Source organism: Chelonia mydas, chromosome 4, assembly GCF_015237465.2.
Source record: "Chelonia mydas isolate rCheMyd1 chromosome 4, rCheMyd1.pri.v2, whole genome shotgun sequence".
NCBI lineage: Eukaryota > Metazoa > Chordata > Testudines > Cheloniidae > Chelonia > Chelonia mydas.
Genome location: NC_057852.1, coordinates 106,014,361 through 106,037,589, shown reverse-complemented (window position 1 = coordinate 106,037,589; position 23,229 = coordinate 106,014,361). Strand labels below are relative to the sequence as shown.

Here is a 23,229-nt window from a genome sequence, read left to right as displayed (position 1 = left end):
ATAAAGGCAGATTTTCAAAAGCACTCAGGATACAGCAGCTTCCAGAGTGATGCTGATGTTTTTCCAACATTGATCTCTTTTGAAAATGTGGCTTTGATTGTAGGTGCTGAAAATCTTGTGAAAATCTTGCCCATGTAGTCTTCGTTAAGTATATATTACCAGATTAATGGCCCAGTTATCAACTCTCCAACTCTTACTCTCACACACTATCCTTAATCAAAATAGGAGAACCCGTTAAAGAAGATTCAGATAAGTTAGATGTATTCGAAGTTGGCAGGGCCTGATGAAATCCATCCTAGGGTACTTAAGGAACTAGCTGAAGCAATCTCAGAACCCTTAGTAATTATCTTCAAGAACTCCTAGAGAATTGGGTGAAGTCCTAGAGGACTGGAGAGTGGCAAACAAAGTAACTATCTTTAAAAAGGGGAACAAAGAGGACCTGGGAATTATAGACTAGTCAACCTAACTTTGATACTTGGAAAGATACTGCAACAAATTATTGAACAGTCATTTTATAAGCACCTAGAGAAATGGTTCTCAAACTGTGGATCGGGACCCCAAAGTGGGTCGCGACCCCCTTTGAATGGGGTCATCAGGTTGGCTTAGACTCGTTGGGGCCTGGGACTGAAGCTTGAGCCCCACTCCTCAGGGCCGAAGCCAAAGCGCTAGGGCTTCAGCCCTGGGCAGCAGGGCTCAGGTTGCAGGCCCCCTGACTAGGGGCTGAAGCCCTTGAGCTTCAGCTTTGGTCCCCCTGCCTGGAGCAATAGGGGCAGTTGCAAAAAAGACTAATATCATTCTGGGGTGTATTAACAGGAGTGTTGTATGCAAGACTACTCTACTAGGCACAGCTGAACTACTGTGTCCAATTCTGGACAACATACTTTAAGAAAGATGTGGACAAACAGCAGAGAGTCCAGAGAAGAGCAACAAAAATGATAAAAGGTTTAGAAAACCTGACTTATGAGGAAAGGTTAAAACAACTGGGCATATTTAGCCTTGAGAAACACTCAGGGGAGGGACTGGTAACAGTCTTCAAATATGTTGAGGGATGTTATAAAGAAGATTGTGATCAATTGTTCTTCATGTCCACTGAAGTAGGACAAGAAGTAATGGGTTTAATCTGCAGCAAGGGAGATTTAGATTAGATATTAGGAAAAACTTTCTAACTATAAGGATAGTCAATCTCTGAAATGGTCTTCTAAGGGAGGTTGTAGAATCCTCATTTTTGGAGGCTTTTATGAACAGGTTGCACAAACACCTGTCACAGATGGTCTAGGTTTACTTGGTCCTGCCTCTACGCTGGGGACTGGACTTGATGACTTCTTGAGGTCCCTTCCAGCCTTATATTTCTGTGATTCAAGTTAATATAGTCCTATGGAAAATAGTGGGATTCTTCTTGTTTGGTGTTGTCCTGGAAGTGTGTTGGAGTGGATGGATGGATGTACGGGGATGGGGGGTTACACGGGAAGTGTGCTGGGATGGACAGAGGGGGTACTAGGGTGCAGGAGTGCATTAGGAATGGGTTGGAGTGGATAAAGGGATGGAGGTATTGGAACTGCGTTGAGGTGGATGGAGGCATGTATTGGGTCAGAGGACTGTACTAGGAGCGTATTAAGGTGGACAGAGGTGTGTACTGGGTGTGTGCTGGGGTGGATGGAGAAGTGTGGAAGGGTGTATTAGCAACATATTGGGGTGGGTGGAGGGGTGTATGGGAATGGACAAGTATATAGGGAGTGTTGTGGTGGATGGAGGGTGTATTGGGATGGAGGGATGTATTGGGAGTGTGCTGGGGTGGATGGAGAGGTGTGCTGGGATGGATGGAGGCATATAGGGCGTGTGCTGGGGGGAGCATTGGGAGTGCGCTGGGGGGTGCACCGAGGGGTGTGCTGGGAGGACGGAGCATACTGCAGAGCACAGCGGGGTCCTGCATAGCTTCCGGGGCTGGCAGCGGAGGATGTGCCTGCTGCGGGGCAAAGGAGCTGGCAGCCCCTCCCAGGGCGCTCCCGGCCGCACGTCCCGGCCAGCCCCGCAGCGGGGTGGCGGCCGGTGTCCGGGGAGTGGGGGGAGGCGGGCTCACCAGCAGCCAGAGCAGGAGGAGGCCCCCGTGGGGCACGGCCCGGGGCTCCGCTGGGTACCACATGGTTCCGATGGGGCTCAGGCGCCAGCTGCTCCCATGGGCGTCGCGGATGCCGCCGGTGACGGCGCGCGGCGGGTCGGTGCCGAGAGCGGAACTTGCTGCGGCGGGTCGGTGCCCAGGGCAGGGCAGGGCAGCCCGAGCGCGCGGCCGCCTGGGGAATCCGGCCACGGGGACTAGGTAGATCCTGCTTCCTGGAGGAGCTCAGCCTCCGCGGGGGGAGGAGGAGCCGCCCGGGCGGGGCTGGAGCCTTCAGGTTTTCTGGATTTTATTCTTCTGTAGACTTCCCATGTCAAGTCTGGCACATCACTTAACTTTGCTGTGCCCCAGGAACCCATCAGTCAAACTGGAATAAGTTGTAAAGCTTCATTAATTAATTCTAGTAAAGTGTTTTGAGAACATTTGTCACATCTCTATAGAAGTGCACATTATCATGTTATTAATTATTAACCATAATCACAGAATCATAGAAATTACAATAAAAAAGACATTGCATGGGCTGAAGTCCTTGGTACATTTTATTACTATTAATTATTACATATCTGCACTATGCTCAAGTATATAGTATGTTAGGCATACACACACAGGAAGACATAGTAGCTGCCTTGAACAGCTCACATAAAGCATATTATTGTTTTAACTTATGCTTTCAAACCTGAACTTGAATAAAACATATGGCAGGACAGTTCCAATTTAATTGCCATTGCCATTTTTAATAATGGAGTTAAAATGATTGTTTAATATATGTTTCTATCGCATTGTAATTAAGAGTTGTATTAGATAATGGCGTTCAATGTTACCTGTCATGTATGTAGACCAATAGAAATGCATGGCACTTTACAGTGGGCTTCCTGCCCTAATCAGACTACAGTCTAAGGCCTTGGTCCCCAATCAGTAGACTTTGGCAGACCTCTTGCACATATGTGGAGCCCTTGATGCAAGACTGAAGGGACCTTAAGTAGTATGTAGGGCCACGTGTGGTTCCTCTACATTTTGTTGAATTTTAGCCTTGCAGAATATGGCCCCTATCCTGCTCTCATCCAAGCAAATTCCCACTGGCTTCAATACTAGCAGGATTTGGCAAATACTGCTTCCCAACGTCCAAAGTATTGTACTACATACAAGTTCTGTCCTTGAAAACATTTGTATCTGGTTGAGAAGGACACAGTGTTTAGGATGACAACTATGTCTTCTTCACATACCACAAATGCTTGTCCTTTTAAATATCCAAAATTGAAAATTCAGCTTATTCCATTATTTTGCTTTGTAATGATGCAAAACAAAAGCCTGAAAGGGTTGGTTTGTTTTTTTCCTCAAAAAGGGGCATTGGGAGAGGAGGGCTGCTTGTTACATAGAGCAGGGGTTCTCAAACTTCATTGCACCACGACCCCCTTCTGACAACAAAAATTACTTCAGGACCCCAGGAGGGAGGACTGAAGCCTGAGCCAACCCCTGATCCCCGCTACCCTGAGCAGGAAGGCCAAAGACGAAGCCCAAGGGCTTCAACCCCAGCAGGGAGCCTGTAACCCAGGGGTCGGCAACCTTTCAGAAGTTGTGTGCCGAGTCTTCATTTATTCACTCTAATTTAAGGTTTCGTGCACCAGTAATACATTTTAACATTTTTAGAAGGTCTGTCTCTATAAGTCTATATTATATAACTATTGTTGTATGTAAGGTAAACAAGGTTTTAAAAATGTTTAAGAAGCTTCATTTAAAATTAAATTAAAATGCAGATCTTATCAGTTTAGTACAGTGGTTCTTAACCTGGGGTGCACGCACGCCCTGGGGGTGAGAGACATGTGAGATTTTTTTAGAAGGTAAATCATCGAAAACACAAATTAAGCACAGGCACATAAGTACAACCACTTTGTTTCATCAAACCTATGTATTTATTAGCATTATACATTTTTTAACAATTACTGTAATATACAACGTTTTTAAGTTTTCAAGTTTTTAAGCTAATTGTAGTGTAATTTTTGATAAGGGCTGCAGAGCCCTGGGCCCAGGTCAGGGGCAGAGCCCTGGGCTGGCTGCTGGTACCCCAAGCCGGCAGGAGGGCTGAGTAAGGCCAGAGGCTCAGACCCCGGCTGGCAGGGTGCCGGGCGGCTGGAACCCCAGACCAGCAGTGAGGTGAGCGGGGCTGGTAGCTGGTATTCCAGGCCAGCAGCAGGCTGAGCGGGGCAGATGGCCGGGACCCCAGCTGGCAAGGGGCTGGCGGCCAGAACCCCAGACTGTCAGCAGACTGAGCTGGGTGGTGGACAGGACCCCAGACCGGCAGCGGCTCACCTGCTGCCAGTCTGGGGTTCTGTTGACTCCTGCCAGCCGGGGTCCCGGCTGCCGGCCCCACTCAGCCTGCTGCCGGCCAGGGGTTCTGTTCACTCAGGCCGGCAGCACGCTGAGCAGGGCCGGCGGCTGGGACCCCGGCTGGCAAGGGGCTGGCGGCCAGAACTCCAGACCGTCAGCGGGCTGAGTGGGGCCGGTGGACAGAAACCCCGACCAGCGGCAGGCTGAGCGGCTCAGCCCGCCACCGGTCTGGGGTTCCGTCCACCTGCTCCTGCCAGCCGGGGTCCTGGCCGCTGGCCCCACTCAGCCTGCTGCCTGCCAGCAGCGTGCCAGTAAAAATCGGCTTGTGTGCCACCTTGGCACGCATGCCGCAGGTTGCTGACCCCTCCTGTAACCTGAGCCCCGCTACCCAGGGCTGAAGCCCTCAGACTTTGGCACTATACGGTGGTGCTCAGGCTTCAGCTTCAGCCCTGGGCAGCGGGAAATGGGCTTTGGCTCTGGCCCGGGCCCCAGCAAGTCTAAGCCAGCCCTGGCAACCCCATTAAAATGGGGTCCCGACCCACAGTTTGAGAACTGCTGCATTGGAGATTCAGATTGTGTCCAATGTGCTTATCCTGACTCTCTGGACAACAGGAGAAATTGTAGATATATGATAGAGTTATCATGCAAATGAAAGCTGATTAACTGAGAGGGGCAGTGACTCTTATTCAGGCTTTTTAAAACTTTGTTTTTGTTAATACATTCAACTCTAACACCTAACAATATACTTGGGGCAGAAAAAAGTATCTGTTAAATATTCAAAGACTGAGAAATCTCTTGGCCCACAATCTGGTATGCCCAAGAAGCCCTCAGCAAAACCAGAAAAGATTGACCATGACATCCTTAACTGATATTTGTAATGTAAAAAAACAAGCAGAACATGACCCTTTTTTAAACAAATCTTCCAGGCAGAAGAAGATGATTGATTATGCTCTTACAAGCAATTTCTTTCTCTTTGCAGGTTACATTCAAAGCATCTAAGGAACTGGATTCTGCTAGAATCAATATCAGGCTGGTTATCTACGGAAAATGAAAGTTTGGCATCTTTGCTTAATGTAATAAAAAACGCACATACTTGTTTATTCTGCTGTGTTTGAAGTCACAGGCATTCATCTTTCTGCATGATGATGTTATAACTACATAAAGATTGACTGGTGTAAGAATGTACTAGTAGCTTCAATTGGATATATTATTATTCACTTCATGGGTTGCCAAGTGGTGTTAAACAGCTTTTCTATTCCGCTTAGGAGGTGATTACATATCTGTGATGGGTGACCCGATTCATGTCCACGTTTGTAATTCACTTTAGGATCAATCATGATGAAAGGCACAGTGTAGATGTATTGTTATTAAACTATATACACCATTACATACTCCTGGGGGAATTCTGTGCCAAAAAATTAAAAATTCTATGCACAATATTTTAAAATTCTGCATATTTTAATTGTCAAAATAATGCAATATAGTCATGCTGGTTTCAATTATTTAGGTAATTTATTTAAACTACAATATAATGGGTGGAGAACATTGGAGGAAATCCCCCAAACCCCTTGCCTAATAGTAATGTAGCTAGGTTTGATTCTTTATTTCTAGTTATTAGTCAACAAATATATGCAGCCATACGCTCAGTGTTACATCATAGGTAAGGCTATGTTTTAGTCATGGGTATTTTTAGTAAAAGTCATGGACAGGTCATGGGCAGTAAACAAAAATTCATGGCCCATGACCTGTTCATGACTTGTACTATATACCTCTGACTAAATCTTGGGGGTGCTCGGGGCAGCAGCACAGGGGCGCTGTGTCCGCTGGCACGGGGGTGGCCCAGAGTTGCGCAGCCCAGGACCACCGCTGGGGAGGGGGCACAGCTGGCAGGCTCCCTATCTGGCTCCGTGCCTCCCTAGAAGCAGCAACAGCCCCCTCCTTCAGCTCCTCAGTGGAGGCATGGCCAGGCAGCTCTGCGCGCTGTCTCCGCCCCGAGCGCTGCCTCCGCAGCTCTTATTGGCCGGGAGGAGGATGTTGCTGCTTACGGGGAGCCCCCAAGGTAAGTGCTGCCCAGATCCCTCACCCTGTCCCATGACCCAACCCCCTACTCTCTCCTACACCCAAACTCCTGCTGCTGCAGGGGGGCACGGTGACCCGAGACTGCCCCAGCAGCAGCCTGTGCAACTTGCCCAGGGGCTGCCCCAGGGCCAGGCTCACCAGCCGCTGCAGAAGTCACAGAAAGTCCCAGAATCTCTGACCTCCATGACAAACTCACAGCCTTAATCATAGGAAACTGAGCAATAAGGGAGGGCTGGGGAGTCAACTCATAATTTATATTGGCTACTGACCATCTCCAGAATGGTCAGCAGCAAACAGTTCATGGAGCATATTTTGATAGGAAACTTTTTCAGTCCAAAAATGTAGACCAGTTCAAATCATTAAAGCACCATAAGCATTTATAAGGCCACACTGTCCTTTACACCACTCTGGTAATGTAAAGGAGCTTTAAAACTTTGACATCTGTTTTATACTCCTGGGGGAATTCACAAAGACAATGGGAACAATTGACTAAGAAGACAGGCTGCTACGTTCTGCTCTGCCTGAGGGGACAGAGCCTGCCCCATGCCTAACTCCTCAGAAACACCCTGAAACTCTGTCCCTCCATGCCAAATGTGCCGCAATAGTGAGCGAGAGGAAGAGAATGTCTCTCTGACACGCACGACTGCTCAGCTGCTCTTCCCCCCACTTCAGGAGCCCAAACCGACCTGCCTATGCTGCCAAGGAGGAGTGCATGACTGCTCTTGCAGCTTCCCTGTGCTTCTCCATCAGAAGTCATTTTTCTGTGGGGAAGCATAGAAATCTGCAGAGGACATGAATTCTGCGCAAGCGCAGTGACACAAATTTCCCCCAGGAGTACATTACACTGTGGCTGCATGGAGTGTAACAGAGGCTTTTAAATGACAATGAGATGCTCAGTGGAGGACTGAGAGGACACAAAAAAGGTGGCAAATGAAGGGTACTGAGATTATGGCTGATATAAATGGACTATACATTGTATTTTCCAGACATAGGAAGTTATACAAAGGTAACACCCCGCCCCCCGCCGCCTACAACCCAAACCCCTCAGGAATCATTGGTGTACCCCTCTTTCCCCTGAGTCTGTCTGTCTGTCCGCACAGAGAGGCGTTTGTACCAGGCCCGCCATTCGACCACGGGCTTGTCCAAAGCCCGGCATACTCCGAGCTCGCGGACGCTCCTGACCAACGGCGGCGGGATTTCCAAGGTCGCGGCCGTGACCCCGCCAGGGAGGCCCGCCCAAGCCGGCGCCTCCCGGGGCTCGGAGCACTGAGGTGAGGAGACAGGCTCCGCCCTCCGGAGCGCGCTCGAGGACGCAGAAGGGGGCGCTCTGCGCGGGCCGCGCTGTGACAGCGGGGAAGCGGGCGCCTATGAGAGGGGGCGTGGCTTAGCTCTCGCCCAGGCCGGAGCACCCACGTGATCCAGGCTGCTTCCCAGGAGCCCCTGCACTTGCCCCGGAAGCGGAAGTGTGCAAAGGGGGAGGGGGAAGGTAGGGAGCGCAAGTGTTGCTCGCGCGCAGGTTTGCGCCCTGCCCTCTGCCGGCCATGGCGCGGATCTCCCGCACGCTGCTCATCTTCGGCGGGTTCGTGGCCGTGGTGGGGGCGGCGTTTTACCCCATCTACTTCCGGCCGCTGCTGCAGGTGGAGCAATACAGTGAGTGCGGGACCCCCCCCACCCCAACGACCCTCACGTGATCCCCGCTGGGGTGGGCAGTGCCTCGGGTGATGCGGTCCCCGCCCTCCGCCCCCCTCTGCCGATCCTCCCCTGTACGCCGCCGCTTCCTGTGCATCACTCTGGCGGCCCCTTCCTCCAGGCTGTGCCCCTCACCCTGCGCGGCTGAGCCCGCGGACGTTTCTCCTGTAGGGTGCCCGGTGCCCACCCGCGTGTCCCCTGTCCTCCCGGGCATGCCCCGGGCCCCAGTGAGCAACCTCCCCTTCGGGCATGCCCCGCGCAGCTCCCCTCCCTGGATAACCCCTAGGACTCATCCTCTCGCCCCTCACGATATTCTCTCTGTGCCGTACAGCAAGCGCTTCATTTACCCTTTGGGTTATCCCTCCCTGAGCCTCCTGATCACATGCATCCCATGAAGTGAGCTGCAGCTCAGGAAAGCTTATGCTCAAATAAATTTGTTAGTCTCTAAGGTGCCACAAGTCCTCCTTTTCTTTTTGCTGATCACATGAGTTATTTCCCCCACGGCCCCCTCCTGTGTTCCCCTCATCCTCTTGGCTGTCTCAGGGATTCAGATTTTCCTTGTTTTTTTTAGCCAGCCTATATGTATATAATTCCTGACAGAGCACCATTACTGCCTCCCACAATAAATGTCCGTAACCAGACAAGTGACACCTCCCTGCTGTCATCTGTTCTATATTTTCAGTAACTACTTAGCAAGAAATCTCCAGGGGAGGAGTTCTCTTCTTTCAAATGAAGTGCTTTGAAGAAAAGGTTTTGTGATGATAGGTTCCATGGGTGGTTGTTGTGGCTGTATTCAGTTAGCTTGACAGTTCCGGCAGGATGGGTCACCAGCAGCTCTACTGGAGCCACCCCAGGAAGTTCGGCCAGGGCTGCCGCTCATGCTGCCTGTGCTCGAACCGCCACGGCCTGATCCGCAAGTGCAGGCTGAACATGTGCAGGCAGTGTTTCTGCCAGTATGCCAAGGACATCGGCTTCGTCAAGTTGGACTAAACACTTCTTAAGTAGATGAGCTGTCATAAGAAGACTTCTGGACATAATTCTCTGCCTAATTTGGATAACTGGGAATGCTAAATATACCAAGTCTTTGACATGCTATTTTGTGTATAAAATAAAATGGCCTAACAGTCTTTCTCTCCTTCTCCCCCACACCCCCCACAAAAAAGAATCATGATGGAGATAGGATTAATGGTGCTAAGACATTATAGCATCATCACCACCAAAGAACTCTGTCCATGCTGCATACTGAATGGTTTCTTGAAAAACTGTTCTTTAAGACATCTGACTTTAGCAGTTGAATGGTGGGGTTTTTTCACCTTATTTTTATGTTGTAAACTGTAGAGTGAGCATGGGTTTTGTATCCATAACATTTGCTAGTTTGCTTTCAAGAGCGTCCCTTGGTGTCTGGAATACATTTTTTGAAACAAACTCACTTAACACAAGCTAATATTTTCACTATTCTTCCCTATTTCTCCCCTCTATTTCAGATAAAGATAACTTGTTGCAGATCAGGGAATAAATGCTCCTAATGTATACTACTTGTTGTTTCACATCATATAAAACAACCAATCTTTGCTATAGAAATATTTTTGAATAATCCCTCCTTTATTATTTGCTTGTAATATCCCATTGTTATAGAAAAGGGAGTTGAGGCAGACCTTTTACAGTGGAAAATAAAATCATATTAAACAACTGGAAACTCAACAAAATAGGCTTTTCAATGATCCATTACATAATATATGTGTGTATATGTACAATATAGGAGGCAGTATGGACTGATGGCCTGAGCACAGCTGGAATCCAGAAACTCTAGATTTTGAATCCTGGCTGTATCACTGTGTTCCATTCTCTGTTGTGAACATAAATAAGGCAGGGGAGGACACAGGAACACTTGTAGTACCTCCAGGGTCTAAAACTCCTTTATTTTAAAAAATGTCTAAACTTCAAGTTAATGTCCCATTACTTAAATCTCTCACATCCATGGAGTTGTAATTACTTTTTCAAGCTCCCAAAATGTGCTGTTCCCTCACAGAAACAATTACGGATGTAATCTATCCCTAAAGAGTCTGAGTTTGATGTGACAATGTATGGGGGAATCAAGAGAAGGGGAAAGAAAAGGACAATGATGACAATAAGAGCATACAGTTATGTGAACCAGTGAGGCATGAACACATTTTTAAACTTGTATTTTAAAACAAATATTTTCTACCTTCCCCTCAGTTCTGATAAATATTGCAGAAGAAGTGAGTTTTAGGGAGTAATTTGAATTGAAGCAGAAGAGAACATTCCAGCTTAAGGGGTGCATAAAGCTTCCCATAAGTATACCACATATATAACCTATATATAGTGTGAATTTAAGAGCTACCTTAGTCGCTAGTCGTGATAACTTGAGTGACTAGAATGTCGTGAACATTGCCTTGAATGCTAGTCTAAACTATATTCTCTTTTTTTTTGTTTTTCACTGTTAACTGTCTAGAATATGGTACTTTTCTAACCTACTGTTTCTTTGCCTCTTAAATTTTTAAACTTGCTGTTGTAGTCTGTAAACAAATTTTTAAAAATCAAATGCTTTTTATGCAAGACCTAAATGAGTCAGTGTTTAGTGTTTTGCTGATGCAGAGCCAGCAGGGGGAGCATAAATTAACTTTCAGTTGATTCCAGAGTTTATTGTTGCTCCATTGTGCACAAAGAGCCATAAAACAATTCAGATGGAAACAGAAAAGGAAAAAAAAATTGAAAAATACAGGAGATCAAATTTCTGCACAGAAATTTTATATCAAGCTTTTAAGGGGGACAACTAATAATGGAGAACAAAGGAGCTAATCTCTTATAATTTGTATCTCCATTTTAACACAAACTTTATTGTGATTCATCTATTGAAAGAGTTTGAAAATATTTTTGAATTGTAAAAGAGAAAGTGAAACAAATTTTATGGCCACCTCAGAGGGACTTTCATTTTATTTCAGTTTAAATGCCATGCTAATTGGTAAGCACCTACAATCTGTTAGGGAAGCTCCACTTAAAATTAAAGTTAAAAGCTATTGCAAACAGGTTCTTCTATTGGGAAGTGTCAGGGAAACTTGAAGATGTTTAGTGCGACCAGCCCCGTCTATAAGAAGATACGTTATTATGATATCATATTACAAGAGCACCCAAAATGTGCTAACCACACTTCTTTCATTTTGTAAAAATGGCCATACCAGGTCAGACCAGTGTTCCATCTAGCCCAGTATCTTGTCTTCCAACAGTGACCAGTGCCAGATGCTTCAGAGGGAGTGAACAAAACAGGGCAATTATTGAGTTATCCATCCCATTGTCTAGTCCCAGCTTCTGGCCTTTGGATGTTTAGAGACATTCGGAGTATGGGGTTGTGTCCAGGTCATCTTGGCTAACCACCATTGATGGACCCATCCTTCATGAGAATATTGGATTCTTTTTTTAACCCAGTTATACTTCACAAGATCCCATGGCAATGAGTTCCACAGGTTGACTGTGTGTTGTGTGAAGAAGTACTTCCTTCTTGTTTTAAACCTCTCCGCTTGTTAATTTCATTCGGTGACCCCTGGTTCTTGTGTTATTGAAGGGGTAAATAACACTTCCATATTCATTTTCTCCACACCATTCATGATTTTATAGACCTCTATCATATTCTCACTTTAGTAGTCTCTTTTCTAAGGTGAACAGTTTCAGTCTTTTTTAATCTCACCTCGTATGGAAGTTGTTCCATACACCTAATCATTTTTGTTGCCCTTTTCTGTACCATTTACAATTCTAACATCTTTTGTGAGATGGGACGACCAGATCTGCAGTCAGTATTCGAAGTGTGGGTGTACCATGGATTTACATAGTGGCATTATGATATTTTCTATTTTATAATCTATCTCTTTTCTGGTGGCGTCTAACATTCTATTAGCTTTTTTGACTGCTGCTGCACATTGAACGGATGTTTTCAGAAAACTATCCACAATTACTCCAAGATCACTCCTTGAGCTAATTTAGATCACATCATTTTGTATGTATAGTTTTTCCAATGTGCATTATTTTTCACTCATCAGTGTTGGATTTTATCTGTCACTAAGGTGTTGTGTTCCCTAATATCACCTTTTGGCAATAGCTGACACTATATTATAGAAACACTATATCAAAGAAACTAATCCTTTCACATTATCTCTTTTGGTTGGTTATATATTCAAAAATTGTGTTGCTGTTTATTGGTCTGAGATGCAAGCTTTCATCCTGTGTGATTTATTATATTTTTGCTGAGCAGATGGCTGTTCACCAGCGTGTCAGACTATCACATGCAGATTTTTTTTGCTGCCTTTCTGATTCATAACATTTTGTTCGCTACTGTAAGAATATATGGTGTTTCTTTCTGTGTGATTTTACTGTTTGTTGTGTTTACCAGGGAAGGAACAGGCAACAAATCGATCTGGTATTGTTCAAGAGGATGTTCAGCCTCCAGGTAATAAAACACTCATTGAATACTATAATTTCAGCATTTAAATAGACTTTAAAAGCAAGTATGTTAAATTAAATAGTCTGTCCATTTAATTATTCAGTGTTCTTTTAAAAAAAACTAACAAACAACTTGTAATACGTGACTTAGTGCTAAACAGTTTTCTCAGGCATCATCTGTGACGGGATTCCAGAGGTGCAGCTGGGACTGTGGGACCGCTGTGCCCCCTTAACTTTCCACCCTGGGGTTGTCTCTCACAATGCCTTGCTAGTTACAAGCAGCAAACCCCTCCAGGCGCTGTTATCACTCAGCACAACTGCACGTGGAGCCCCACACCCAGCTAGATTGCATGAATGCTCCCAGAGCCACTCATGAATCACACAGAGAAAGGCACCAGCCGAATCTCCCCAGCTCCCAGCCTTGTACCTCAGGAATATACTATCTTGCACTGCTCAAGACAAGCAGTTGACTAATTGGTTCACCACTTAATCAATGGAAGGTGGATATACACCAGCCTTTGTGAACCTGAGCAGATTTACCAAACACTTCAGGCAAATTCACTGATAAAGATAAACAGTAAAACAAGTTTATTGATTACAAAAAGTCAGAGTGGTTACCAAAAGAAAAGAAAATATAAGCATGCAATCTAAACTCTCAACCCTATTAGACTGGGCAACATCTAGATTAAACAGTTTTTCTCACCCCACTGGATATTGCAGATCATAATACGCAGGTTTCACCCTTGGAACCTGGGCCAGTCTCCTCTGTTGGAGTCTTCAGTCTTCGGAGTGTTCTTGTTGCTTGCAGCATAGGTGTGGGGAGGAGCAAAGGCAAAGCATGGGGCCCCTGTGCTCTATTTTATACTCTAAGCCCTGGTCTACACTGTGTGGGGAGATTAATCTAAGTTACGCAACTTCAGCTATGTGAATAATGTAGCTGAAGTCGACGTACTTAGACTGACTTACCATGGTGTCTTCGCTGTGGTGAGTCGACTGCTGCCACTCCCCTGTCGACTCTGCCTGCGCCTCTTGTGGCGCTGGAGTACAGGAGTTGACGGGAGAGCTCTCGGGGGTCGATTTATCGTGCCTAGACTAGACGCGATAAATCGATCCCCGCTGGATTGATCGCTGCCCGCCAATCTGGCGGGTAACGAAGACATACCCTTAGTCCATCCATGTGTTTGGAGAACATAAGTCAAGGCATGTCTGGTGGGTATTGCTGAGTCACCACCAGGCAAGGTTGAGCAATTCCCCTGGTGGGGCCTTATGCAAGTGAGTCATTGAATTGTAACTCCCTTGCAGGATAATGGCTGTTGATGATTGTTTGACGCCCGCCTAGGCTGTGGTTAGCTCCCTTGTCCTTGTCTGCGGGGATCTAATATCTGGGCAATTCCCCAATTCACAGCATATTTCAGTGACAACCATACAACACAACTGCATAACTTCATATGCACTAATGATATACATATTTAGATAGGGTCATGATCTGCTGAAAGCCATTGTTCTTTCCCCTGATACCTCACATGGCATGCTTTATATGCAATATCACAATTATAGACAAATGATGAATATTGGGGCTACAGGGCACTCCCCTGGGGTGTAGAGTGTCACATCGTCGTTGCACAGAAATTTCACCAATTTAACTAACTTGGTTTAGAAATTGATTTAGTTAAATTGGTGCAACCCCTCTGTGTGGAGATATGTCACTTTTAAACCAGTTTCAGAGCATTCATGCAGAGGGGTTGTACAGATTAAACGACAGATTTCTAAACCAATTAAAAGCTTCTATGTGTAGGCTGGGCTTTACTGTAAAAATGTACATTTGTACTCTGCATTGCTGAATAGAAGCTCTAACCAAGAAGCTATGTAGAACTGAGCTGCCTGAGCATTTATTGTTTCCATTGTCAGAAATATTTTGTTGATAACTACTGTTATAATTTCCAGCTAGCTTCTTTGGCTTGCTGTGCCAGTGAAAGAGATTCTTGTTGATAGGCAAAGTAAATGTAAGGACTATGGGAGGATTAAAGTACTAGCTATTAGCCATTCAAGGTTGGCTATTTGTTGCTGCAGACAAGAGGCTATTTGTGTTTCTGTAATAGGTATTACAGGATTATTTGTTTCAATTTTTTATAAAAGTCCAAAATCAACGTTAGGGGAATATCGAGTAGGGGGGTGGTATTACTTCTGTATATGGCATCAGTGAAACCATTACTTCAATATTGTATCCAGTGTATCCACACTTCAAATAGGATGTTAAAAAATTGGATAAGGTTCAGAAAAGAACTACAAGAATGAGTTAAGGTCTGGAAGACGTGCCTTATGGATTTAGACTAAAGAAGCTCAGTCTGTTTATCCAAAAGAAAGTTAAGCAGTGACTTGATCACTGTCTAAAAGTGCCTACATGAGAGAGAGAGATGTCTGATAATAGACAGCTCTATAATCTAGTGGAAAAAGACATAGCAGATGGAAGCTAGATAAATTCAGACTAAAAATAAGATGCAGTTTTTTAACACTGAGAGTAATTAACCATTGGAACAACTTACCTAGAGTCTCCGTGACTTGAATTCTTTAAATCAAGACTAGATTTCTTTCTAAATGATATGCATAGGTCAAACAGAAGTTACGGGCTTGATTCAGAAATTACTGTGTGCAGTTCTTTGACCTATTATGCAGGAGGTCAGACGATAATTATAATTGTCCTTTTGGCCTATAAAAATCTATAAACTCTTGATGGTGTTTTTTTTCTTGATTTATAGGGTTAAAAGTGTGGTCTGATCCATTTGGAAGGAAATAACATCGTCTTTGTACATCACAAGGTGTGACTGAAGATGGATATGTTCAAAGCAACTATTTTGACTCATACACTGAGTGTATTGTTCGGGTGTTGCTGGAGAAGGATTCTTAATATGGTGGTTTAGGTAGTCACTTCAGTGAATGCTGCTGATTCTGAAGATTAATACTAAATTTTTCTTTAGAGTTCCGTAGCTTCTGGAACAAAATGGACTGACTGAGATGGCTGAATTATTTTTGAGTTTAGAGCTGAAACACTTTTTCATACGTTTGAGGGAAGAAAAGAGAACTTGCTATTTCGTTCAATCTTTAGCCATTTATAGAATAAATATGATTAGAATAAATTATGCAGATCATTGTAGTTTACTCCACTGTTTGATTATTCCTTCTTGAGTTTATAAATACAGATGAAAGACATAGTATATGCAAGATGGGTGAACAATGCAGAAAGACTGTAATGTGATATAACTGTAAATCTGTAAACAATATTAAAATCATGTTTTTATTTAAACTGGCAGACATTTTCTCCATTTCATTATGTTTATTTTGTAAATTGGAAACAGCACTGGCAATGTCAGTGGGAGTAGAATGTATCTTGTAGGGTCTTTCTGTAAAGTCATGCTTTTTACAGTGAACATAATTAACCACTGGAACAATTTAACAAAAAATGTGGCAGATTCTCAATCATTGGAATCCATCAAAATTGGATGCTCTTCTAAAATGTGGTGTAGTTCAGCCACATATCCCTGGTCTTGATACAGGAATTACTGAGTGAAATTCTGTGGCACTTTATGCAGGAGTGATAACAAAGGTTCCTTCTGGCTTGACAATCTATTAATCTATAAATGGCCATCATATTTAATGTTACTGTAGCAACTTCCTTCTTGGAGGGGAACAGCATGAGGTCCAACAATGCTGTTAGGCCATAGAACAATATCAACAAGTGTGTTTCCCACTGTTTATCTAGATTCTGTGTATATATGAAGCAAGATTTGTGCCATATTTTCCCATTAAAAAGTAGAGAATCTATCTGCATGTCCCTATTTTCTTAAAAAGAAGCAACCTCTATAACAAAGCTAAGATGGATTAGTTAACATATGCAGCAATTCAGGTTCAGACCACTCACAACTCCCAGTTAAATATCACAGATGAGATTTTGTGCTGTGTCTCTAAGCTCACAGCTCAGTGGTTGGAGGGGGCATCTTTAGAATCATAGAACTGGACGGGACCTCGAGAGGTCATTTAGTCCAGTCTCCTGCACTCAAGGCAAGACTAAGTATTATCTAAACCATCCCTGACAGGTATTTGTCCAACCTGCTCTTAAAAATCCCCAATGATGGAAATTCCACAACCTCCCTAGGCAATTTATTCCAGTGCTTAACCACTCTGACAGTTAAGAAGTTTATCCTAATGTCCAACCTAAACTGCCCTTGCTGCAATTTAAGCCCATTGCTTCTTGTCCTAGCCTCAGAGGTTAAGAACAATTTTCCTCCCTCCTCCTTGTAACAACTGTTTATGTATTTGAAAACTGTTACCATGTCCCCTCTGTCTTCTCTTCTCCAGACTAAACAAACCCAGTTTTTTCAGGTTTCAGAGTAACAGCCGTGTTAGTCTGTATTCGCAAAAAGAAAAGGAGTACTTGTGGCACCTTAGAGACTAACCAATTTATTTGAGCATGAGCTTTCGTGAGCTACAGCTCACTTCATCGGATGCATACTGTGGAAACAGAAGACATTATATACACAGAGACCATGAAACAATACCTCCTCCCACCCCACTCTCCTGCTGGTAATAGCTTATCTAAAGTGATCATCAAGTTGGGCCATTTCCAGCACAAATCCAGGTTTTCTCACCCTCCGCCCCCCCCCCCCCCCCCCACAAACTCACTCTCCTGCTGGTAATAGCCCATCCAAACTGACCACTCTCCCCACAATGTGCATGACAATCAAGGTGGGCCATTTCCAGCATAAATCTAAGTTTAACCAGAACGTCTGAGGAGGAGGAGGGGGGTAGGAAAAAACAAGGGGAAATAGGCTACCTTGCATAATGACTTAGACACTCCCAGTCTCTATTTAAGCCTAAATTAATAGTATCCAATTTGCAAATGAATTCCAATTCAGCAGTTTTTTTCAATCTTTCCAGTTTTTTCAATCTTCCCTCATAGGTCATGTTTTCTAGACCTTGAATCATTTTTGTTGCTCTTAATTGGACTTTCTCCAATTTGTCCACATCTTTGCTGAAATGTGGCGCCCAGAACTGGACACAATACTCCCGTGTGGAGTAGAGTGGAAGGATTCTCGTGTCTTGCTTACAATACTCCTGCTAATACATCCCAGAAGGATGTTCGCTTTTTTTGCAACAGTGTTACACTGCTGACTCATATTTAGCTTGTGATCCACTATGTTCCCCAGATCCCTTTCCGCAGTACTCCTTCCTAGGCAGTCATTTCCCATTTTGTATCTGTGCAACTGATTGTTCCTTCCTAAGTGGAGTACTTTGCATTTGTCCTTATTGAATTTCCTCCTTACTAAAGTCAAGAGATACCATATCTACCGCTTCCCCCCTATCCACCAGGCTTGTTACCCTGTCAAAGAAAGCTATCAGGTTGGTTTGACACGGTTTGTTCTTGACAAATCCATGCTGACTTATTTATCACGTCATTATCTTCTAGGTGTTTGCAAATTGATTGCTTAATTATTTGCTGCATTATCTTTCCGGGTACAGAAGCTAAACTGACTGGTCTGTAATTCCCTGGGTTGTCCTTATTTCCCTTTCTATAGTTTGGCACTGTATTTGCCCTTTTTCAGTCTTCTGGAATGTCTCCCGTCTTCCATGACTTTTGAAAGATAATCGCTAATGGCTCAGATATCTCCTCAGTCAGCTCCTTGAGTATTCTAGGATGCATTTCATCAGGCCCTGGTGATTTGAAGACATCTAACTTGTCTAAGTAATTTTTGACTCGTTCTTTCCCTATTTTAGACTCTGATCCTACCTGAGTTTCATTGGCATTCACTATGTTAGACGTCCAATCGTTACCAACCACCTTGGTGAAAACCGAAACAAAGAAGTCATTAAGCACCTCTGCTATTTCCACATTATCTGTTCTTGTTTCCCCCTCCCTTTATTGAGTAACAGGACTACCATGTCCTTGGTCTTCCTCTTGCATCTAATGTATTTGTAAAAGGTTTTCTTGTTACCCTTTTTGTCTCTAGCTAGTTTAATCTCATTTTGTGCCTTGGCCTTTCAAATTTTGTCCCTACATACTTGTGTTATTTGTTTATATTCATCCTTTGTAATTTGACTAGTTTCCGCTCTTTGTAGGACTCTTTTTTTGAGTTTCAGATCATTGAAGATCACCTGGGTAAGCCAGAGTGGTCTCTTGCCATACTGCCCATCTTTCCTACTCAGTGGGATAGTTTACTCTTGTGCCCTTAATAATGTCTCTTTGAAAAACTGCCAACTCTTGAACTGTTTTTCCCTTTAGACTTGCTTCCCATGGGATCTTACCTACCAGCTCCCTGAGTTTGCTGAAGTCTGCCTTCTTGAAAACCGTTATCCTTATTTTGCTGTTTTCCCTCCTACCATTCCTTAGAATCATGAACTCTACTATTTCATGATCAGTTTCACCCAAGTTGCCTTCCACTTTCAAATTCTCAACCAGCATACTCCTAAGTCTGGATTTGCTCTGAAGCCCCTGGCATAACCTAGTCTTTGGAGGCCTGTCACTGATTGCCTATGGGTTGCATCACTGCCAAGGTTACATGCTAAAAGGTTACTTGCTGTGAGTCTGAGGCCTGACATGCCCTATTTCTTGTACCAGGACTTGTGAGGTGGTCCTCAGAAAGCAGCCTTACGGTTGTCTTCCTCAGTTCCTGTTCTGGGGGAATCCTCTGGTCAAATCGGGCTTTTAGAGCTCCTGAATGCTGCTCTGGCGGTCTTATTCATGTACAGGAGCTAGGCTTTCACCTCACATATGAATCAGTGTTGCTGACAGCACCTTTGCTGTATTACATGGCACTGTCACTATGCTCCTATTTGAGTCTTGGGTAGAAAACCAAGAATCTAGTTTAATAAACTTGAGGTTGGAAAATTTCACACCAATTCAGGCATGTTTCTCAACAAAGTAAGATTGAGATGTTTGTGTTTGGGGCGGGGTGGCTGGGTTGGTTCTACCTCATACAAAAGTCATATTGATCTATTTAAAGAAACAATTCCAATCACATTGCTTCTGTTTAAAAACTGAACTGAAATACTTCTTAGCTATACCTATGGTTCATAGCTTTAATCGCTCACCGAGTAAATGTGTAGATTTAAACATGGATGCATGCACTGTAGAACAAAATATTTGGAAACCATTTCTGAAGGACAGCATTTGTTCTGCAAGTGCTGACATTAAAAACCAGGGTAAAGAATGCAGTATTTCCACCTGTTACGTGGTTATTAAATCACTAACCCTTATAGGATAAATGGTGTGTGGGGAAGAGAGTTATGTAAAACTGTGAAAGACCTGATTGAATTACGTGATCTGTAGCTGAGAGACATAGGTTCTAGTCCTGGCTCTGGCACCGATCTAGTTTGTGGTGATGGGCAACTCCCTTATGTCCTGATCAGATCTGGAAGTCCATGAGTTCAGATTCCAACACTTGTGGGGCTAAGGTGTCTGTGCTAGCGTACGCTGATGCAAAATCTGAGTCTTTTACTTCCGTTTTCCTGTGAAAATTGGTTAAGGAACATTTTGAACATGTACAAGGTTTTATAAATGCTGTTTATAAATTTAAGATTACATATCCATTGTTTTTGACTTCGAAGATCTGAAACAGTTATTGATAGCCTTTAAAACAAACCAACAACAACTTCAGCTCATGTGTAAGTTAACAAGCAGAATATACAAATAGGAAACAGTGAGATTTTATATTTACTTTGTATGTTAAGTTTGCCCTGATGTATAGTCTTCATTTTCTACTGGGATTAATTTCAACTCATGCATGTAGATTTGTATGATCAACATACAGCATTGGACACGTCATAGAAGATGTTGGTGATCTAATATACTTCATATGCATACTTTTGTTAAGAAAGAACTAACGTATCTTCTTCCAGGGTTTGCCGATACTTTTGAGTGACCTCCAAAGGAGGGTTACAGCAGGTAAGTCTGCCTATTAGAATCAGTTGTAAGGAACACGTTACACTACTTCTCTAGGAGGTACTACTCTACCTTCCTATTGCTGTTATGTGCAATTTAGTGTTGACTTTTTATCAGTGTAGTGCTATATGTTGCTTGGTTTCTTCCTTTAAGAGTGCCTCCCGAATAGCTAAGATCAGCAGGGTGCTTAGCTAGCAATGCCTATCTCATAGGAAGCTCCTCAAGCCTGGTTTTAGCTTTCCTTACTTGGTTTCCCTGGCCATTGGGGCACCATGCAAAGCCCATCTCTCCCCTAATCGTTTGCCTAAGGGTGGAGTTAGATGAATGGGAGAATGTGAGGCAACCCTTTTTGCTGCTCAGAAGCAAAATTGCATATTTTCATTAGGTCTGGTACATGCACCTCAAGACATTAGAAGATGCATTAAGAAAATATTAAAAATCTCAAATTAACAAAACAATTCAATCGGTATTATATTGAGGTAACCCTGGGGGGGGGACTGTAGCTTGCATTTAGAGGAAGAAGGATGGCCTTGATTGTTTAGACCACGTTTTTCTTGTCTTCTGAATCATTCCCGTAGGGCAGTCGTCCCCTATTGCTTGCTATTCCCAGAAGACTGTGGTGGGCGCCCGATACCCTGCTGCCGAAATGCCTTTTCGGCGGCATTTCGGTGGCGGGGTGTCCTGTGAGCACACAAAAATGCCCCGGCAGGCGCCATGTTGCCCGTGGGGACCGCGTTGGGGACCCTTGCCATAGGGGAACTGGAGAGAACCTTTCACTAGAAATTCCTTTTTAAATCAGTTTTTTAAAATAATAGATAACATTTACCTTGGTTACTTTAGACAGTCAATATTTTTTCTATAGCTGATGTAAAAACAGTTACAGAGTAAATTTAACTTCAGACCTAGGCTCATGGGACTAACCTTAATTTTGGATAGTGTCTTAACTGAAACAATTGGCAGTGTAAAGTTGGTTCACAAACATAAGTAAGCAACTTTTATTTAATGTTGGCTGTCTTTTTATGAGCTTATTTGAAATAGACAAGGTGGGTGAGGTAATATGCTTTATTGGACCAACAAAACTCGATCCAGTAAAATATATTGTCTCACCCATCTTGTCTTCTAATATCCTGAGACCAACAGTGCTACAACTACCCTGCATGCTACTTTGAAACAGGCAGTTTGGATTGAATCCAGCAGATTTATGAAGAGTCATAGATTTTTACAACATGCTGAAACAATCAAACCTAAACTTCTGAACAGGAATGAACGTGGCAACTGCTACCAGTCAATTGATCAGACTATACAAATAGACAAGAAGGCTTTGACCCATTGTGACATCATGCAGATAATTTCACTGATGTCAATGGAGCTATTCAAGTTGGTAAGGTTAATGTGACTTTTTAAGGAGTACTCTTTACTTGTCAATTTTTATTTTAAAAGCCAAAAAAGAGCAATCCTCATGACTTGGCTGTTTTTCTACACCAACATAAATCAGGTGAGCTTTCCCTTGTTGCATTCTAGTAATGATTGACTACTAGTTTTCCCAGAACTGTTTACAGTTTTACTGACCTCAGTTATGCTACTACGCAGGCACAAATGTAAACAAAGATCATTCGTAGACGTCTGCACTGCAACGTTTTGCTAAATGGAGGTCACGTTTGATGGGGGGGGGGAAATTGCTTTGAAGCTTCTGAAAAAGTACTGTAAACATTCTGTGTATATGTGTGTAAAACATAACTGGTGGGTAAAAACAAACTTACAGCCTAAAGCCTAAATCATTCAAGTTTTCACAGTTGGAATCTTAAATTCATAGGCTGAGATTGCATGGTCCTGGCCCTGAAGCTTGAATTCTCTTTCTACCTTTGACAGCAGCTTGCTGTGTGACTTTGGATAAGTCACTTAACTTTGCTGTTTTTCAGTTTACCCATCTATAAATGGAAATAGCAGCTACTATACTTCATAAGTGTGGAATGAACTCAAGTCCATAATCCCACTGATATGAATGGGAAGTTTGCACAAAGATCCAGGGTAGATCATAACTTTATTGTTACTCAAGACCTTTTGTTGCATTTAATGGGAAAATATATTCATCTTAGAAACACTGATATTTCTGACCTTTGTTTCTTTCCACTTTTCTGTTTTTCTCTTTCTTTGTAAATCTGTTCTTTCCCTTCTGTACTTGCTTTTCTTCAGCAACCCCCAATTCCTGCCTGTTCCCAGTGGCTTCCCTCCCACACCTTTCTTTATTCTACCTACTACTAAGGTCAGCAATGAAACAGGTAATGTTGACATTGGTGTGATGACTTTTTATAGAGCACTTGTTACAGGCTTTCTGGAGATTCTAGAAGACAGCACTGTTGATTGCACTCAGTACATGTCTCGAAAGCATTCTTCACAACCAGGAGGGTTGGAAACAGCTTTATGGGAACTGGATTTTATCTTTGGTTTCGGGGGAGTCTTGTGATTTTAAAACTTTCCACAAAGAAAGTTCCCCAAACATTGTTTGATTGATCAAAACATTTATCTTACACTAACTGTGGTTCTTTGACCTGTGTTGTCCTTCTATAATATATTCCATGACCTGCCCTCCTTCCATGCTACTACAGTCTCATAAGACCTGGATTCTGTATCAGTGAAG

The 23,229-nt window shown here is 43.6% G+C and overlaps 4 protein-coding genes across 5 annotated transcripts in view; 3 read left to right on the top strand and 1 right to left on the bottom strand.

Annotated features, from left to right (window-relative positions):
- SEL1L3 (SEL1L family member 3) overlaps nt 1-2,480 on the bottom strand; it is a 62,813-nt gene extending 60,333 nt beyond the window's left edge. Inside the window, exon 1 of one of the 2 annotated variants that reach the window (XM_037897969.2) lies at nt 2,078-2,480. In XM_037897969.2, the coding sequence (XP_037753897.1) occupies nt 2,078-2,140 (63 nt within the window). In that variant the 5' untranslated portion in view covers nt 2,141-2,480. The remainder of the gene's footprint in view (nt 1-2,077) is intronic. The other variant, XM_043544563.1, reaches the window with a different exon arrangement.
- SLC34A2 (solute carrier family 34 member 2) overlaps nt 1-5,524 on the top strand; it is a 142,999-nt gene extending 137,475 nt beyond the window's left edge. Inside the window, exon 15 of the mRNA XM_043544564.1 lies at nt 5,418-5,524. Coding sequence (XP_043400499.1) covers nt 5,418-5,489 — 72 coding nt within the window. The 3' untranslated portion in view covers nt 5,490-5,524. The remainder of the gene's footprint in view (nt 1-5,417) is intronic.
- A 411-nt stretch (nt 5,525-5,935) lies between these two features.
- On the top strand, nt 5,936-15,959 carry SMIM20 (small integral membrane protein 20). Its single transcript, XM_007058097.4, has 3 exons — nt 5,936-8,167; nt 12,609-12,665; nt 15,415-15,959. Exons 1-3 carry the CDS (start codon nt 8,059-8,061, stop codon nt 15,450-15,452), a joined length of 204 nt encoding a protein of 67 aa, XP_007058159.1. The 5' UTR covers nt 5,936-8,058; the 3' UTR covers nt 15,453-15,959.
- On the top strand, nt 8,889-10,785 carry LOC114019107 (40S ribosomal protein S29). The gene has a single exon (XM_027820596.3). The coding sequence runs from the start codon at nt 9,026-9,028 to the stop codon at nt 9,194-9,196; it is 171 nt and encodes a 56-aa protein (XP_027676397.2). The 5' UTR covers nt 8,889-9,025; the 3' UTR covers nt 9,197-10,785.
- Nucleotides 15,960-23,229: the final 7,270 nt, after the last annotated feature.